The sequence below is a fragment of the Ciconia boyciana genome, chromosome 4 (assembly GCF_034638445.1).
Source record: "Ciconia boyciana chromosome 4, ASM3463844v1, whole genome shotgun sequence".
Lineage (NCBI taxonomy): Eukaryota > Metazoa > Chordata > Aves > Ciconiiformes > Ciconiidae > Ciconia > Ciconia boyciana.
Window position 1 is genome coordinate 2,990,214 of NC_132937.1, and position 17,216 is coordinate 3,007,429.

At 42.8% G+C, this 17,216-nt stretch overlaps 1 protein-coding gene across 9 annotated transcripts in view; it reads right to left on the bottom strand.

Annotated features, from left to right (window-relative positions):
- Window positions 1–17,216, bottom strand: part of LOC140650892 (synphilin-1-like) — a 127,324-nt gene that overhangs the window by 30,921 nt on the left and 79,187 nt on the right. For 5 of the 9 annotated variants that reach the window (XM_072859734.1, XM_072859737.1, XM_072859740.1 and 2 more), the window contains 4 exons: window positions 16,226–17,085; window positions 12,523–12,702; window positions 8,148–8,261; window positions 3,095–3,220 (listed from right to left, as the gene is read on the bottom strand). In XM_072859734.1, coding sequence (XP_072715835.1) covers window positions 3,095–3,220; window positions 8,148–8,261; window positions 12,523–12,702; window positions 16,226–17,085 — 1,280 coding nt within the window. The remainder of the gene's footprint in view (window positions 1–3,094; window positions 3,221–8,147; window positions 8,262–12,522; window positions 12,703–16,225; window positions 17,086–17,216) is intronic. The other 4 variants (XM_072859742.1, XM_072859743.1, XM_072859736.1 and 1 more) reach the window with 3 other exon arrangements.

Sequence of the window (17,216 nt, forward strand, 5' to 3'; positions counted from 1 at the left end):
AAACACCCAGACAAAGTCAGGTGCACACAACCCATGTGGCGGAAGTTGGTACGGAACGCACCAGCGTCATGTGCCAACTCCTTGCCAATACTAAACTGGAAAGACAGTGGATGAAGTGGCTAGCCAGCTCCGGGAATACAAAGCAAGTATCTCTTCCTCCCTCGTCTCAGCTGTGGAGAAACTGTCCTGGAAGGTCCAGCAACTCAAAGAGGACAGGTCCTACTTTCCACCTGTACAGACCAGCATCTCAGCTGATGAGAAAATGAGAAGCAATATGCCCTGTTCACTGATGGGTCCTGTTGTATTGTGGGAAAGCATCAGAGATGGAAAGCTGCTGTATGGAGTCCTATATGACAAGTGGTAGAAACTGCTGAAGGAGATGGTGGAATCGAACCAATTTGCAGAAGTAAAGGCCATCCAGCTGGCTTTAGACATTGCTGAACGAGAAAAGAGGCCAGTGCTCTATCTCTATACTGATTCATGGATGGTAGCAAATGCCCTGTGGGGGTGGAGCATGGCATTGAGTGGGTATATCACATCCCCTATCATGCACCAGCCTCTGGGAAAATCGAACGATACAATGGGCTGTTAAAGACTACACTGAGAGCAATGGGTGGTGGGACATTCAAACATTGGGATACACATTTAGCAAAGGCCACCTGGTTAGTTAACACTAGGGGATCTGCCAATCGAGCTGGCCCTGCCCAATCAAAAGTTTTATGCACTGTGGAGGGGGATAAAGTCCCTGTGGTGCAGCTAAAAAATATGCTGGGGAAGACAGTCTGGGTTATTCCTGCCTCAGGCAAAGGCAAGCCCATTCGTGGGATTGCTTTTGCTCAAGGACCTGGGTGTACTTGGTGGGTAATGCGAAAAGATGGGGAAGTCTGATGTGTACCTCAAGGGGATTTGATTTTGGGTGAGAATAGCCAATGAACTAAATGGTATGATGTTAACTGCTATATAATACTGCATGTCAACACTTTTATGGGTGCTATACACCATATCAATGGTATTTCAGTGAGAATCACCCAGATTAATGAAGAATGAACTTTGATGAAACCAAGCAAAGTGCAGCAGTGATGGAACCAGAACTGGCTTCAGCATTCAACAATCCAACACCATACACCATCTCTCCTGCCCTGAAGGACTGTTATGACAGATGGAACCCCAAGTCATGGACTAAATGAACTCAACGGACATTTTAGAAGGATGGCCCATAGACCAAGGGAATGATATCTGTGTGTACATATTAAAAGACAGGAAAAACGGTGGTGATTAATTGGGATGTATTGGAAAGTATAGGACCTGGGCATCACGTAGATGGTGTAGAATAAGGGGTGGATACTGTCCTGGTTTTGGCTGGGATAGAGTTAATTTTCTTCCTAGTTGCTGGTATAGTACTGTGTTTTGGATTTTAGTATGAGAATAATATTGATAACACACTGATGTTTTAGTTGTTGCTAAGTAATGTTTACACTAGTCAAGGACTTTTCAGCTTCCCATGCTCTGCCAGGTGCAGAAGAAGCTGGGAGGAGGCACAGCCAAGATAGTTGACCCAAACTGGCCAAAGGGCTATTCCATACCATATGATGTCATGCTCAGTATATAAACTGGGGGGAGTTTGCCAGGGGGTAGCGATTGCTGCTTGGGGACTGGCTGGGCATCGGTCGGTGGGTGGTGAGCGGTTGTATCACTTGTTTTTTTCCTGGGTTTTGTTCCTCTCTCGCACTCTTGTTGTTTTCCTTCTCATTACAATTTATTATTATTTTTTTGTTTTTGTTCCAGTTATTAAACTGTTCTTATCTCAACCCACGAGTTTTCTTACTTTTGCCCTTTGATTCTCTCCCCATCCCCCTGGGAGGGGGGAGGGTGAGCGAGCAGCTGTGTGGTACTGAATTGCTGACTGGGGCTACACCACAACACCAAGGGATGTTTGGATATAAAAGGTATGGCAGAAACTTTCCAACAACTCCAGTAGGTCGGACAGGCATAACTTTGTTTTTGCAGAAAGAAATCTGTATAATGACTTTTTCAGTCCATTATTTTGATGCTGAAGGAAGTCTCATTGCTTTCTACTTGCTTGGTTTCCCCCTATTGTCTTTAAAAAAAAGATACTGAAATATTTGTCAGCTTCTAGTCTTGGCTTTCTGCCATGTGATTATATACTTTTTTCTCTGTTCTTCTCTAATGACAAATTTGTTTCTGAAATATCTTTCTGTAACCTCCTGAAAGAATTTTCATTATTTGTTCTCCAAACAGCTTTCACTCAAAGTGATGAAAACACCAAAAATTGAAATGTATTTCTGTGACTAATGATTCTAGTGACTGTGATGGACAAAGGGTATAAATGTTGTACAATTCAGTGCAAAGTAGAGATGCTTGACCTAGCCATCCAGTTCAATCCTTCAGCTTTTTTTTGGTATGTCTACATTGAACACTGGTACTGTAAAGAGGTTCCCAAACTAGCTGATTCAGATCTGACTCCCAAAAGCACTGTAGCTATGTTAGCCTCAGCAGTTCTGTACAACAGAACTATTTTGCTCTCAGTGGCCAAGCTAATTCTTTAAGAATTAGGTAGAAATTATCGTCACACTGTATTGTTTAGTGTAAATATATCGAAAGATTACAAGTCTGGAAAGGATGGATTGCTCAGGTGGAAATCTTTTAACGGGGAACAAACTTTATACGTTAGACTTCCTCTAAATTGGAGAGGTACAACTCTGTATTGGAAAAAATAAACAGAAAGAAAATGTCAGAATAGTAAGAAGGTTGTTATCAGAGTAGGCGTATCTACTCTGGCTGTCCTTTCATAACATAAAAACATACACAGTTGCTTATGTATAAACAATATAATAATGTTTTCTTCTTGCAATACAACAGTTTCTTTAGGCTTACAACAGCATAAATGGGAATAGAATTTAAAAAATTGAGCTTTTGGTATTTCAGTTGGAGTCCTACTGGTTTAAAGCTCTTCCTTCTAGTATATTTTAAAGTATCACTTATTTTTCCTACCTTCTATATTCATTTTAAGGGTTGTTACCATTCAGGTTTGATTGAAAGTAGGTCTCTGATGTAGCTGTACTTAGTACTCTACCTGTATGCATCCCAGATAGCCACGTTGAGCAGCTATGTGAACAGCAGTATTTCCATCCTGGTCAGCTTCATCCAGTGAAATCCCTTGTTCTTGCATAAACTGAAGAAGCCACAGAAGGATTTTTTCCTAGGAGGAGGGGGAAAGAGAAGTCACAATAGGTAAGAAATAATGAAAATCTAAATGTACTAGAGGAATGCTGGTAGCATCACCTGTTACTAATACTGTCCAATAATTCCTGTTTTAAGCCCTTGCTTTCATTCTTTTAACTTTGTCAGACTGATTAACTGGACTACAAATAGAAGGATTAGCATGGTGAAGAGCACTGATTGTATAGCTAATCCTAGGCCCATTACTTGATATTCACTAAATTAGCTGCCCTTCCCAGTATCCCTTCCCAGCAGAAATTAGGTTTTCTGAATAGAAAACTATTGGGTGAGTGAAGAAGACACAAATTATCCCTGCAAAAATGACATTAGACAGGGGAAGGCAAACATCCTGATGTGCAAAGAAGTGCGTTGTTAGGCATTTGTGTGCCTGAATGTCTCATGCTCCTCCCCATTGTGGTTCCCAGCAAGTGGCACATACAACCCCTCCTAAGACCTCAGTCATGCTGTAGCTCTGGTTCCCCTGAAGCTCTAGACTCTGGAGCTCCAGACGTAACAAACACTCAGCATTCCCCACCCTCTACCTCTTACCTGTGCATTCCTTGCTACTGCAGCATCTGTGCTGGAAAAACTACAGCTCTGTGAAGCTCTTAGTCAGGACCTACTAAGGCACATAGGATTGCAGCACCATCTCCTTCCTATGGCATAATACCTGTGCCAGACACAGCTGGTCTGTGATATGCCATACACCAAAAACCTTTGCTTGGCATGGGAGTCCCGGAACAGGAGTTGCTTCTTGCACAACCCCAAACTTAAAGAGGCCCTTGCTAGGAGGTATGCAGAACAGGCTACAGACTGGCATTAAGCCTTTCTCCTCTCCCATCACATGAGCTTATGTGGTCCCTCTCTCATAGGACAAGAGCAGATGAGAAAGGGATGAAGAACTATATACTACTGTTGAGCTGTATTTGGAGTCTGGCCATGATTGTGGTTTGACCACCTTTAACATAGGAGCTTTGATATAAACTCCCTTTTGCTGCCCATTCTAAATGATATTTATTGAAGAAAAATATGGCGTGTATGCCCAGTACTTGGGGAAACAATGGATGGGCTGACTGTTAGAAAATGATTCAGTAACAGGTCTTTCCTGTAAAAAATATTACTCTTGCAATTCTGCCAAGAGCACTGTTTACACAGGCTATATTTTGTGTAAGTAATGGTAAAATAAATTAAAGCTTCTAGGATAGTGCCAACTACGTATCTGAATTTTTCAACATTTTTTTCTTCTTAACACAGTTGGGTAAGATAGTCTGGCTTCCTTTCAGCCTCAACATTCTTTCAAGTTTGCAAGATATCTGTAGATAATAAAAAAAAGGATAATTGACATTACAGGTGACATTTCTTTGGCATTCAGCTAACTATGAAAATCAGGCAGCAATTTTTATATCACCTTTTAAAATTTCACGGGTGGCTGATTGTAGCTGCTGTTTCTTAACTGGTGAAGCTTCTCTCCTGCTCTGAAAAGAATCTAGATAAAGTGTGCCAGATCTGCTCCTGGCAATAGACAGCATAGCTCCACTGAAAAAATCAAAGCTTCACTGCATTTAGTTTGTGTTAACATCTTTGGAGATGAGGACAAAATTAAGCTAACTGAAATGATCGCTAGCCCTTGTTCTTGTGGGGGACTTCAACCTACCGGATGTCTGCTGGAAATACAACACAGCAGAGAGGAAACAGTCTAGGAGGTTCCTGGAGTGTGTGGCAGATAACTTCCTGACACAGCTGGTGAGTGAGGCAACTAGGGAAGGTGCCCCGCTGGACCTCTTGTTCACGAACAGAGAAGGACTTGTGAGCCATGTGATGGTTGGAGGCTGTCTTGGGCAGAGTGATCATGAAATGATAGAGTTTCTGATACGTGGAGAAGCAGCGAGGGCGGTCAGCAGAACTGCCACCTTAGACTTCTGGAGGGCAGACTTTGGCCTGTTTAGGAGACTGGTCAACAGAGTCCCCTGGGAGGCAGCCCTAAAGGGCAAAGGAATCCGGGAAGGCTGGACATTCTTTAAGGAGGAAGTCCTAAAGGCACAAGACCAGGCTGTCCCCAGGTGCCGAAAGACGAGCCGGCGGGGAAGAAGACCAGCCTGGCTGACTAGAGAGCTCTGGCTCGAACTCAGGAAAAAGTGGAGAGTCTATGACCTCTGGAAGAAGGGGCAGGCAACTCAGGAGGACTACAAAGGTGTAGCAAGGCTGTGCAGGGAGAAAATTAGAAGGGCCAAAGCTGAGCTAGAGCTCCATCTGGCTGCTGCTGTAAAAGACAACAAAAAATACTTCTTCAAATACATTAGCAGCAAAAGGAGAGCTAAGGAGAATCTCCAGCCCCTAGTAGACAGGGGAGGGAACACAGTGACCAAGGATGAGGGAAAGGCTGAGGTACTTAATGCCTTCTTTGCCTCAGTCTTTAATAGCAGGGCCAATTGTTCTCTGGGTACCCAGCCCCCTGAGTCGCAAGATAGGGATGGGGACCAGAATGGAGCTCCCATAATCCAGGGGGAAATGGTTAGTGACCTGCTGCACCACTTAGACACTCACAAGTCTATGGGGCCTGATGAGATCCACCCGAGAGTACTGAAGGAACTGGCAGATGTGCTCACCAAGCCCCTTTCCATCATTTACCAGCAGTCCTGGCTAACTGGGGAGGTCCCAGTTGACTGGAGATTAGCTAATGTGACGCCCATCTTCAAGAAGGGCCGGAAGGAGGACCCAGGGAACTACAGGCCTGTCAGCCTGACCTCGGTACCAGGAAAGCTGATGGAGCAGATCATCCTGAGTGCCATCACACGGCATGTAGAGGATATCCAAGGGATCAAGCCCAGCCAGCATGGGTTCAGGAAAGGCAGGTCCTGCTTGACTAACCTGATCTCCTTCTGTTGACAAGGTGACCCGCCTAGTGGATGAGGGAAAAGCTGTGGATGTTGTCTATCTAGACTTCAGTAAAGCCTTTGACACAGTTTCCCACAGCATTCTCCTGGAGAAACTGGCTGCTCATGGCTTGGACAGGTGTACTCTTTGCTGGGTAAAGAACTGGCTGGATGGCCGGGCCCAAAGAGTGGTGGTGAATGGAGTTTACTCCAGTTGGCGGCCGGTCACAAGCGGTGTTCCCCAGGGCTCTGTGTTGGGGCCAGTCCTGTTTAATATCTTTATCAATGATCTGGACGAAGGGATCGAGTGCACCCTCAGTAAGTTTGCAGATGACACCAAGTTGTGCGGGAGTGTTGATCTGCTTGAGGGTAGGAAGGCTCTGCAGAGGGACATGGACAGGCTGAATCAATGGGCTGAGGTCAATTGTATGAGGTTTAACAAGGCCAAGTGCAAGGTCCTGCACTTGGGCCACAGCAACCCCATGCAACACTACAGGCTTGGGGAAGAGCGGCTGGAAAGCTGCCTGGCAGAAAAGGACCTGGGGGTGTTGGTTGACAGCCAGCTGAATATGAGCTGGCAGTGTGCCCAGGTGGCCAAGAAAGCCAATGGCATCCTGGCTTGTAGCAGAAATAGTGTGGCCAGCAGGACTAGGGAAGTGATTGTGCCCCTGTACTCGGCACTGGTGAGGCCGCACCTCAAATACTGTGTTCGGTTTTGGGCCCCTCACTACAAGAGAGACATTGAGGTGCTGGAGTGTGTCCAGAGAAGGGCAACAAAGCTGGTGAAGGGTCTAGAGCAGAAGTCTTATGAGGAGCGGCTGAGGGAACTGGGGTTGTTTAGCCTGGAGAAAAGGAGGCTGAGGGGAGACCTTATTGCTCTGTAGAACTACCTGAAAGGAGGTTGTAGCGAGGTGGGGGTCGGTCTCTTCTCCCAGGTAACAAGTGATAGGACAAGAGGAAATGGCCTCAAGTTGCGCCAGGGGAGGTTTAGACTGGATATTAGGAAATTTTACTTCACTGAAAGGGTGGTCAAGCATTGGAACAGGCTGCCCAGGGTAGTGGTTGAGTCGCCATCCCTGGAGGTATTTAAAAGACATTTGGATGAGGTGCTTAGGGACATGGTGTAGTGGTGGTCTTGGTAGTGTTAGGTTTACGGTTGGACTCAATGATCTTAAAGATCTTTTCCAACCTATATGATTGTGTGATTCTATGATTCTGTGAAATAGAGACATAGAATCACAGAATCATTTAGGGTGGAAAAGACCCTTAAGATCATTGAGTCCAACCGTGAATGTAAATTCACAAGCTTTCTCTTCAAAACTTTCTTCCCAGTAGCAAACACTGCTTTCTCAAACCCAATTCTGACTAGACTCTCAGCTTCCTTATACTCAGTGTTCACAGGTTCACAGACCAAACTTGTCACAGAAAGCAGGGCAGAATCAATCAGTATCTTCAGCAGGGTCCTAATTTGCAACAGTAACACATGCACAATAGGTGGGAGGAGGAGAGGGAATGGAGGTCTTTGCACAGCTTATGAATGAGGGTGTCCATGTTGTCTCAGGAAGCACCAGGAGAAGGGGAGGAGTTTCCAGCTCCGTAGCCCTCCACATCTGCCTCCTCTCTTTCCCTCCCCCTCCAGTAAATCCATGCTTGGACAGAACCAATTAAAAGCAGAAAGATGTGACAATAGTTGTATGGTATTGAATAAGACAACCTCACTTGTACAGGAAAGAAAAAGCTAATTTTCTTAAGATGAGTAAATACATTCTGCTTGTTCTCTCTTTACCAAGAGAAAAAAAATAGCTTTAGCAACAAAAATAGTGATTTTTCTGCTTCAAAAACATGATTTAAGAGGGAAAATACTGAAAAAACCCACAGATTAAATGGGAAATGATCTTTCTATATTTGAACTAATTAAGAACATCTGTATTTAAGAGCTACAAAATGCTTATTTGGCTATAAAGATATTTTAAATTGAAATTCTTGTATGAACATCTCAATCAATCTCTTTGAAAAAGTAAATGAAAGCCATACCTGACCATAGAAACCTGCATAATGAATAAGGCTTGGGTGATCTTTTGAGCAACTTAATTCTGCAATAGCTTCTGTTTCGCTCACCATCCACTGAACACACTCCAGCTGACCATTCTAATTAAATAAAAAAAAAATTAAGAAAAAAAAATTAAAAATTCCAGTTGTTTCAGTTCCAAACATATCTACTAAACAGGGAAATGCTTAGCAGAACTGCTAATATGTTATGACATTCCAGTTTGTTCTTTTATCCCATATCATGTAATGCACTTGTTTATCCTGCTGCCCTGGATCAAATACAGCTTGGCTATTGATAATATTCTGCAGTTTGAACTTAAACTTGCCCTCCATTTTCCAGCTTTTCCCATTTAAATCTATAGTTGTATATATGTATTGGTACAGAATGTTTGCTGAATGGCACCACAGCGGACTCCAGTTCAAGAGGCAGTGAAATGGTAATACATACTCTCAGATTGTTCAGAATAAAAACATAGTTCTGCTTCCATCACTTGTACAGCAAGGCTCAATGACTAAATGAAACCATTTGCTGGAGCAGAGGAAATAGGCTCTCTCCCTACAAACTAGTCTTCACTGTTCAATAATGAAATGCATGCTTTCTAGGTTATTATTATGTATTATTATGTATTATTTGCAGTATCTGAACACCTAATCCTCATGGATTAAGACCTACCTGTAATAGATATTGTACAAACACAAACAAGGAAATGGTTCTTGCCCTGAACATCTTTTACAGCCTCGGCTCCAGATTCCCAAACTGCTATGCACACTTGTAGCAGTTTGCAAGTTACTATGAAGTGGGATGTGGATACCGCAGAAAGAGATGAACATTTCCTTCAGAGCATGTTTGTGGCCCAGTATAAAGGCAAGAGTTTTTAGCAGCTTCTTTTGCTGCACTGTTCCCTTTCAGCAATGGTACCTGGGTAAAGGCAGTTTGGCATAACTCACATTCTGTCCTGCTTCACTACTGTCATCTTCATAAAGGTGACATTATTCTTTATAGCTAAAACAAACATTTCAAGTGCTCAGTCAAAACCTCATACAGGTCAGCACACAAAACATAAAAAGTTGCTTGCATGCATAAAATGAAAAAAGCTGTCCTGGGAAGGAAAGAAATTTCCATTTCAAGTTTCAGGTTTATGGTTATATAAAAAAAAAAAAAAAGAAGAAGAAGAAAGTAATGAATGGGAGAAATAAATGGAGCAAAACTAATTTGATATGTCTTATTCCTTGCATATGTAGCGTGTGTATATACACACATAAATGCACACCACTTTTAGTTTGCTTACTTTCCTCTATTTGTCTCAATTTCAAAAATGAAGTAAACAAATGAAAACTACTTGTGTTCTTTTAATCACTCTAGAAAAATCCTAATCATCAAATCTGGGTTCAAATATTAGTAAGCACAGTTAACATTATAAATTAGTTGTGTCTTCCTTTATATCACAGCTGTGTAAAATCTTTTGGTATTTTTAAAATTAAGGTAATGAATTAATAAAATGAATTACTTGCTAAATAACAGAATTTTGCTAATTTGCAGAGGCTTTTTCCACAATTACTTAAAATAAACTGTCAATATGGCAATGTGACTGGCCATAAGAGACGACTCCATTTTCACTCTCTAGCTCATAGCTCAAGCTCAGAAAGAGGTTCTAAATTAAATGAGTTTGCTTTAATTAATTCATGCCTTACTGGAAAATGTCATGCATCATCACTGCTGAAATCCTCTTCTATGGCAATTGATGTTCCTGCATACAAATTTTCTTTCATTCTGATACTCATGATTCTTATGGAACATGGGTGCATATTCCATATAGCATAACATAACTGGAGTTAAACCAGTATAATTTAAGAATAAGAAGAATAAAGCCCCTTCTATCAGTGTCCAAAACATTTTGGGAGTAAGGACCAAGAGCTATAAAGTTTAATTAAGCCAAATAATTTTAAGTCTCTCACATAGCATTTTCAATGATCCAGGATAACTCCAGCCATGCAGATCATCATTAGAAACACCTGGGCCTGAGCACCCTCAGTTATATGGAGAACTCCATTATATTTACACACTTTTCCAGAAATGTCAAAGCATGCCCAAATGGTATAGAATTTAAGGAACCCCTTCACCTATTGTTAAAAAAGCCAGCCTTTCTGGGGAAAAAGACAAGAGATGTTACTAACTTATAAATACATCATCTACCTAGGTTAAAATAAAACAAGAGAGAACACCATTTCCAACTAAAATTTTAAGACAACTTTTAACTGGCAGACTGTAAGTATTCAAATTGGACATGGGCTATTGAAGCTAAAAACCTTACTTTTATAATAGTAGTTCAGTAGTACAGTTAGATATGAGTTTAATTTCTTATTCATATGGCCTGTTCAAAAAAAAAAAAAAAAAAAGTCCCTGAATCCTGCACTAAGTCATTAGAATGGCTGTCACCTTTCAAAGATGCAAAATGGTTTCCTGCAGGTTGGAATCCACCAGTTTCTAAAGTTTCCCAAGAAGAAAATAACAATAAAAAATCCTGAAGAAACAGAAACTCTTGTACTCTTGTATTATATTTCACCTCTTCTTAAGGTACTTAGTGATTAAGAGGAATGGCATTCAATCATTCAATCTTACTTGCTGAAGACCCAGAACTAGTTTGGTTAAATTGGATGAGCAGACAGTGAAGTGGTCTGAAAACTGGCTGAATGGCCGGGACCAGAGGGTGGTGAGCAGTGGCACGAAGTCTAGTTGGAGGCCACTAACTAGTGGTGTACCTCAGGGGTCAACCCTGGGTCCAGTCCTGTTCAACATTTTCATTAATGATCTGGATGATGGGGCAGAGTGTACCCTCAGCAAGTTTCCTGATGACACAAAACTGGGAGGAGTGGCTGATACTCCAGAGGGTCATGCTGCCATCCAGAGGGACCTTCACAGGCTGGACAAATGGGCCAACAGGAACCTCATGAAGTTCAACAAGGAGAAGTGCCAAGTCCTGCACCTGAGGAGGAACAACCCCAGGCACCAGTACATGCTGGGGGCTGCCCAGCTGAAAATCAACTTTGCAAAAAAAGACCTGGGGGTCCTGGTGGACACCAAGTTGAACATGAGCCAGCAATGTGCCCTTGCCACAAAGAAGCCTAATAGTGTCCTGGGCTGCATTAGAGAAAGTATTACCAGCAGGTCGAGGGAGGTGATCCTTCCCCTCTACTCAGCACTGGTGAAGCCACACCTGGAGTCCTGTGTCCAGTTCTGGGCTCCTCAGTACAGAAGAGACATGGAGATACTGGAGAGAGTCCAATGAAGGGCTATGAAGATGATGAAGGGACTGGAGCATCTCTCCTATGAAGAAAGGCTGAGAGAGATGGGACTGTTCAGCCTAGAGAAGAGAAGGCTCAGGGGGCAATCTCATCAATGTGTATAAATTCCTGAAGGGAGGGTGCAAAGAAGACAGAGCCAGGCTCTTTGCAGTGGTGCCCAGTGACAAGACAAGAGGCAATGGGCACAAACAGAAACACAGGAGGTTCTGTCTGAACATCAGGAAACCCTTTTTTCCTGTGAGGGTGAGTGAGCACTGGAACAGGTTGCCCAGGGACATTGTGGAGTCTCCCTCCTTGGAGATATTCAAAAGCCATCTGGACATGGACCTGGGCAACTGGCTCTTGGTGGCCCTGCTTGAGCAGGCAGGTTGGACCAGATGACCTGCAGAGATCCCTTCCAACCTCAACCGTTCTGTGATTCTGTGAAATTATCAGTATTCCAGTATACCCCTTTTACTATAGCACAGCAACACCATAAATTTTCACATTTTTCCTACATAATAGGTTTTCCTGTAAGCTTTGACAATAATTTTTTGCAGTTTCTGACAGGTTGTTCTGCAACATGTAAATGTTAACTTTGATGCGATTGCTCTAGACAACCAAGAACTTTCACCTTCAGATGTGGAACACTGACAAAAGACATGGTTAGAAATGATCAGAGTGTTTTCATGGTTTGCAAACATGTTCTCAGACTTGTCTTTCAAGATTATATAAGTATCTGCAAAAACCCAAGAAAATGTTATGTTCTCTAAAGAAACAATTGTGTCTGAATGAAATATAAGTTCCTTGAAATATAACAAATGTTTTTTAGAGCCAGTTAACTGATTTAAAAGCAAATGTATATGCACTGACAACATATAAAATGTCAGTGTTGTACAGCTGACATATCTTGCATACTAACCCATTATTTTTTTTATATGGTAACAGCCAACTGTTCTTTTTCCTCTAATTTAACAAAAAGCTTGAAAAATAATATCCTGTTGGATGTATTACTTACTGCTGTCACAGAAAGAGACTAAATCACCCTTATGTCACATTACAGTAGAGACTAAGTCACCTTTATTGCTAAACCAGCTGGAGTTAGCTGCTCATTGTTTCGTTCATTCAAACAGTCTTCCCCCATCAAAGACGTGAGATGCTGCAGGCATTCTGCATGTCCCTTTGATGCTGCTACATGCAACAGATTGTTGTCACATTCATCATGTATTTTATCCAGATTATCTGCTGCTAAGTATGGCTGTTCAAAAAGAAATGGTTAAAAAAGTCACTATATTAGTTATAATTAGGGATAAAACATACATAGAATATTACGCTTCACAGCCTAAGATGCAAGCCAAAGTCAAAGATATTTTCCCATAGGCATGTTCTTTTATAACTCTCAAAAACAGGAGCTTTTCACTTCCCTATACAGTACCTGGCTACTATTAGAGATAGGATAGAGAGGTAGGATGCTCACTGGCTTGAGTCACTGCATAGTTTCTCTCTTTCTAATTCAATTGTCATATAACAATTGTCATATAAACTACACTTGAAGGGGGAAGGGGATAACATCAGGCTCACCTGTGACGAGCCATGGGATGACATGCCAAGGTTAGAGGGACGGGGTGCTAGTGAGGGCCCTCAGCCTGTTGCTCTGAGATGTGCTGGGTACACTGCAGCACACTTGAAGTCTTATGGAGATGAGCCAGGGCTCCTGAGGTACTAGGAGCCAACAGGAAACACCAGTGAAATACCTCAAAGGAATTAAGGTGTGTTCCTCTAACAAGGTGACACGGCCGACAGCCCAGATGAAGTGCCTCTACACCAATGCATGCAGCATGGGCAACAAACAGGAGGAGTTGGAAGCCACCATGCTGCTAGAAAGCTACAACCTAGTTGCCATTACTGAAAGTTGGTGGGACGAATCCCATGACTGGAGTGCAGCTATCAATGGCTACAGGCTGTTCAGAAGGGACAGGTGAGGAAGGAGGGGCTGAGGGGTTGCCCTCTACATCAAGAAATGGATAGATTGTGAAGAGCTGTCCCTGAAGAATAGCCATGAGCAGGTCGAAAGCTTATGGGTAAGAATCAGAGATTGAGGCAACAAAGGGAACCTTGTGGTTGGTGTTTACTACAAGCCGTCTGATCAAGGAGAGCCTATTGATGAAGCCGCCTTACTCCAGCTACAGGAGGCATCGCGCTCGCAGGCTCTCGTCCTGCTGGGGGACTTGAACCACCCCGACATCTGCTGGAAAAGTAGCACGGCGAGTTATAGGCAAGCCAGGAGACTCCTGGAGTGCATGGAGGATAACTTCTTAAGCCAGGTAATAGACAGCCCTACCAGATGGGATGCGATACTGGACCTGTTGGTCACCAATGCAAGTGAGCTAATCGGTGACATCAAGACTGGAGGCAGCCTGGGCTGCAGTGATCATGCACTGGTGGAGTTCACAGTCCTGAGGGATATGGGTCAGGTGAAGAGTAAAGTCAGGACCCTGAATTTTAGGAAAGCAAAATTCCAGATATTCAAGGAGTTAGTCAATGGGACCCCCTGGGAAACTGCCCTCAGGGACTAGGGAGCAGAACAGAGCTGGCAGATCTTTAAGGACACTTTCCATAGAGCGCAAGAGCTCTCGATCCCCAGGTGTAAGAAATCAGGAAAGGAAGGCAAGAGACCAGCATGGATGAGTCAAGACCTGCTGGTCAAGCTAAAGGGCAAGAAGGAAATGCACAGGCAGTGGAAGCAGGGACAGGTATCCTGGGAAGAGTATAGGGACGCTGCCCGGTTGTGTAGGGATGGGATCAGGAAGGCCAAGGCGTGGCTGGAGCTGAACTTGGCAAGGGACGCAAAGTATAACAAGAAGGGCTTCTATAGGTACGTCAGCCAGAAAAGGAAGGTCAAAGAAAGCATACCCCCTCTGATGAACACGACTGGCAAACTGGTAACAATGGACGAGGAGAAGGCTGAGGTACTCAACAACTTCTTTGCCTCAGTCTTCACTGGCAATCTCTCTTCCCACACCTCTCGAGTGGATGGACTTCAAGATGGGGACTGGGGGAGCAAAGTCCCTCAGAAAGCCAACCGCATCCTGGGCTGCATCAAAAGAAGCGTGGCCAGCAGGTCAAGGGAGGTGATTCTGCCCCTCGAGACCCCACCTGGAGTACTGCATCTAGCTCTGGAGTCGTCAGTACAAGAAAGACATGTCTGTTTTAGTGGGTCCAGAGGAGGGCCACGAAGATGATCAGAGGGATGGAACGCCTCTCCTCGGAGGACAGGCTGAGAGAGTTGGGGTTGTTCAGCCTGGAGAAGAGAAGGCTCCAGGGAGACCTTATTGCGGCCTTTCAATACTTAAAGGGGGCTTCTAAGAAAGATGGGGACAGACTTTTTACCAGGGCCTGTTGCGATAGGACAAGGGGTAATGGTTTTAAACTAAAAGAGGGTAGATTCAGACTAGATATAAGGAAGAAATTTTTTACGATGAGGGTGGTGAAACACTGGAACAGGTTGCCCAGAGAGGTGGTAGATGCCCCATCCCTGGAAACATTCAAGGTAAGGTTGGATGGGGCTCTGAGCAACCTGATCTAGTTGAAGATGTCCCTGCTCATTGCAGGGGGGTTGGACTAGATGACCTTTAAAGGTCCCTTCCAACCCAAACCATTTTATCATTCTATGATTCTGTGATAATGGTGCAAGGTCTGATTGTGTAGCTTTACATCTCTGTACTACTCTGTTCCACAAAGTAACTGCAAATTTTCACAATGTATGTGTATTTTGCATTTGGTTCCTTTTCTTTTTTTTGGCATTATATTGATGAGTAATAGAACAGAAAACATCCATTACTCCTAAAAATGTTCATATTTAAATTTGCTCATCATATAAGTGACAGCTTGTGCTGAGCACCATATAAAATGTAGCTATAACACAGAAGACTTTTATTTCCCATTTTTGGGTGAATTTTATCTGCTTTTATTTCTTACTGAGCACTAATATATTCTTCTGCCTCTGTCTAGTCTTTTAATGTCTGCCTTTGTCTTTGCTGCTATCTTAATAATGTGCCTTTGTGCTTGATTTAGACTGGTAAACAGAAAAGCTAAACAAAAATCTAACAAAAGTTATTATACATACACTGTGCCTCCAACAGCCATTCTGAGTGGAGATCACATGCTCTGCATCATTGTGTTAACTTGCATGTAGTTACTTTGGGAACAATCATTGATAGTGTCTGATCACAGCACTATAATTAACTGAAAACTTCATATGGGTCAGAGGCCAATGAGGCTTTAGAGAAATCTCCTGCCTGAGAATGCTGCTGCAGCAAGCTGGCATAAACACTCCTAAATAATAATCAGGATACAACAGAAGCCCATTTTTTACAGCCTCTAAATAACTACTTCTCGTCAGTCTCTAAATAACAGCCGAGGCAAACTACCAATAACTGAACAAAGCAATTCACAAATGTTGTGAAAAGCAAAACTCAGTTAAGATATAAATTCGATATTCAAGTGATCTCAAGATTTAAAACACCTGCCTTCTGTATGACTTCAGTTTACTGCATAAACTAGCAATCTTGTCCACATTTACATAAAACTAACATCTTGGATTTGCTACATATATGATTTAAAGATGAAAACTTTCCATTTGGAAACCAGTATGCTAAATTTCTAAGGTGCACAAACAGAGTGGGAGTGCAAAATATGCACTTCATCAGCTTTGCTGGCTTAATGAACCACATCACAGAAATCTCTTATTCTACGTGGTTTATGAAAAAGATGATACTTACCAGTAATGATATTTGGCCTTCCTTGACAATGTTTAAGATGCTCTTAATTTTTTTCACCTCTTCATTCCTCTCTTCTGCCCTCCCTGAGCTGCTCCAGTTCATATTCAGTTCATTAAGCTGCTTGCTTTCTGCCACTGTCATCTGCAGGTGAAAAGTCCTCAGGTGACAGTTTGGCATAGTCTTCTCATTTTTATGAGCCTGAGGATGAAGAAATGTCATGCTGAGGAAGCCCTTGCTCTGGGTTTCAGATTTATGGACTGAGCTATACTTTAAGGGCTGTGAAAGCTCTAATTCTTGTGTTAAATGCTTGTGTTGATCAAGGACAATGTGCTGCGTTTTTCTCAGCTGAGAGCCTTTCACAGGGGCCAAAACACAGAACTGTGTCATGCTGGCAGGCAAGTTCTCTGTGTTCCCTGCAGAGCAGGTCTTGCCACTAAGACCATTAACTGTTGAACACACACCCAAAAGTTTTTTCTCAGGAGCTACCTTTGTAAAAGGAACAAGTTGATGGCTTGATTTAATAAAAGGCACATCCAAAATTTCATCCATATCCAGGTCATAGTGCTCTAGCTCCCCAAGTAGAATAGCGTGCTCGATGTTTTTACTTTTAAAGCATTCTTGTTCTCCTGGGCTCTGGTCATCATTTGGAGGTGCAGACTGAGAATCACCACTTTTCTGGTATTCTCCCTTCTGGTTCTTTTGGTCATCACTTTCATTGTTCTCAGAGCTCTCTGCCTGGTGCTTTAATGGGGAAACCCTCTTCACTGATCTGAATTTATTGCACATATCTGCAATTCCTGTTGGTTTCTGTGCATTTCCAATAAGAGTTGAGACTTCGCAGTTCCAGCTGCTGCTGGAAACTAGAGAAATAGCAGAATGTGATTTAGAACTGCTTCTTATTACCAGACGTGTTACACGACACAGCGTATTTTAAAGATATACTTAGCCCTGGGAACAAAAATTACATGATAACATGCTGTATTCACATCTA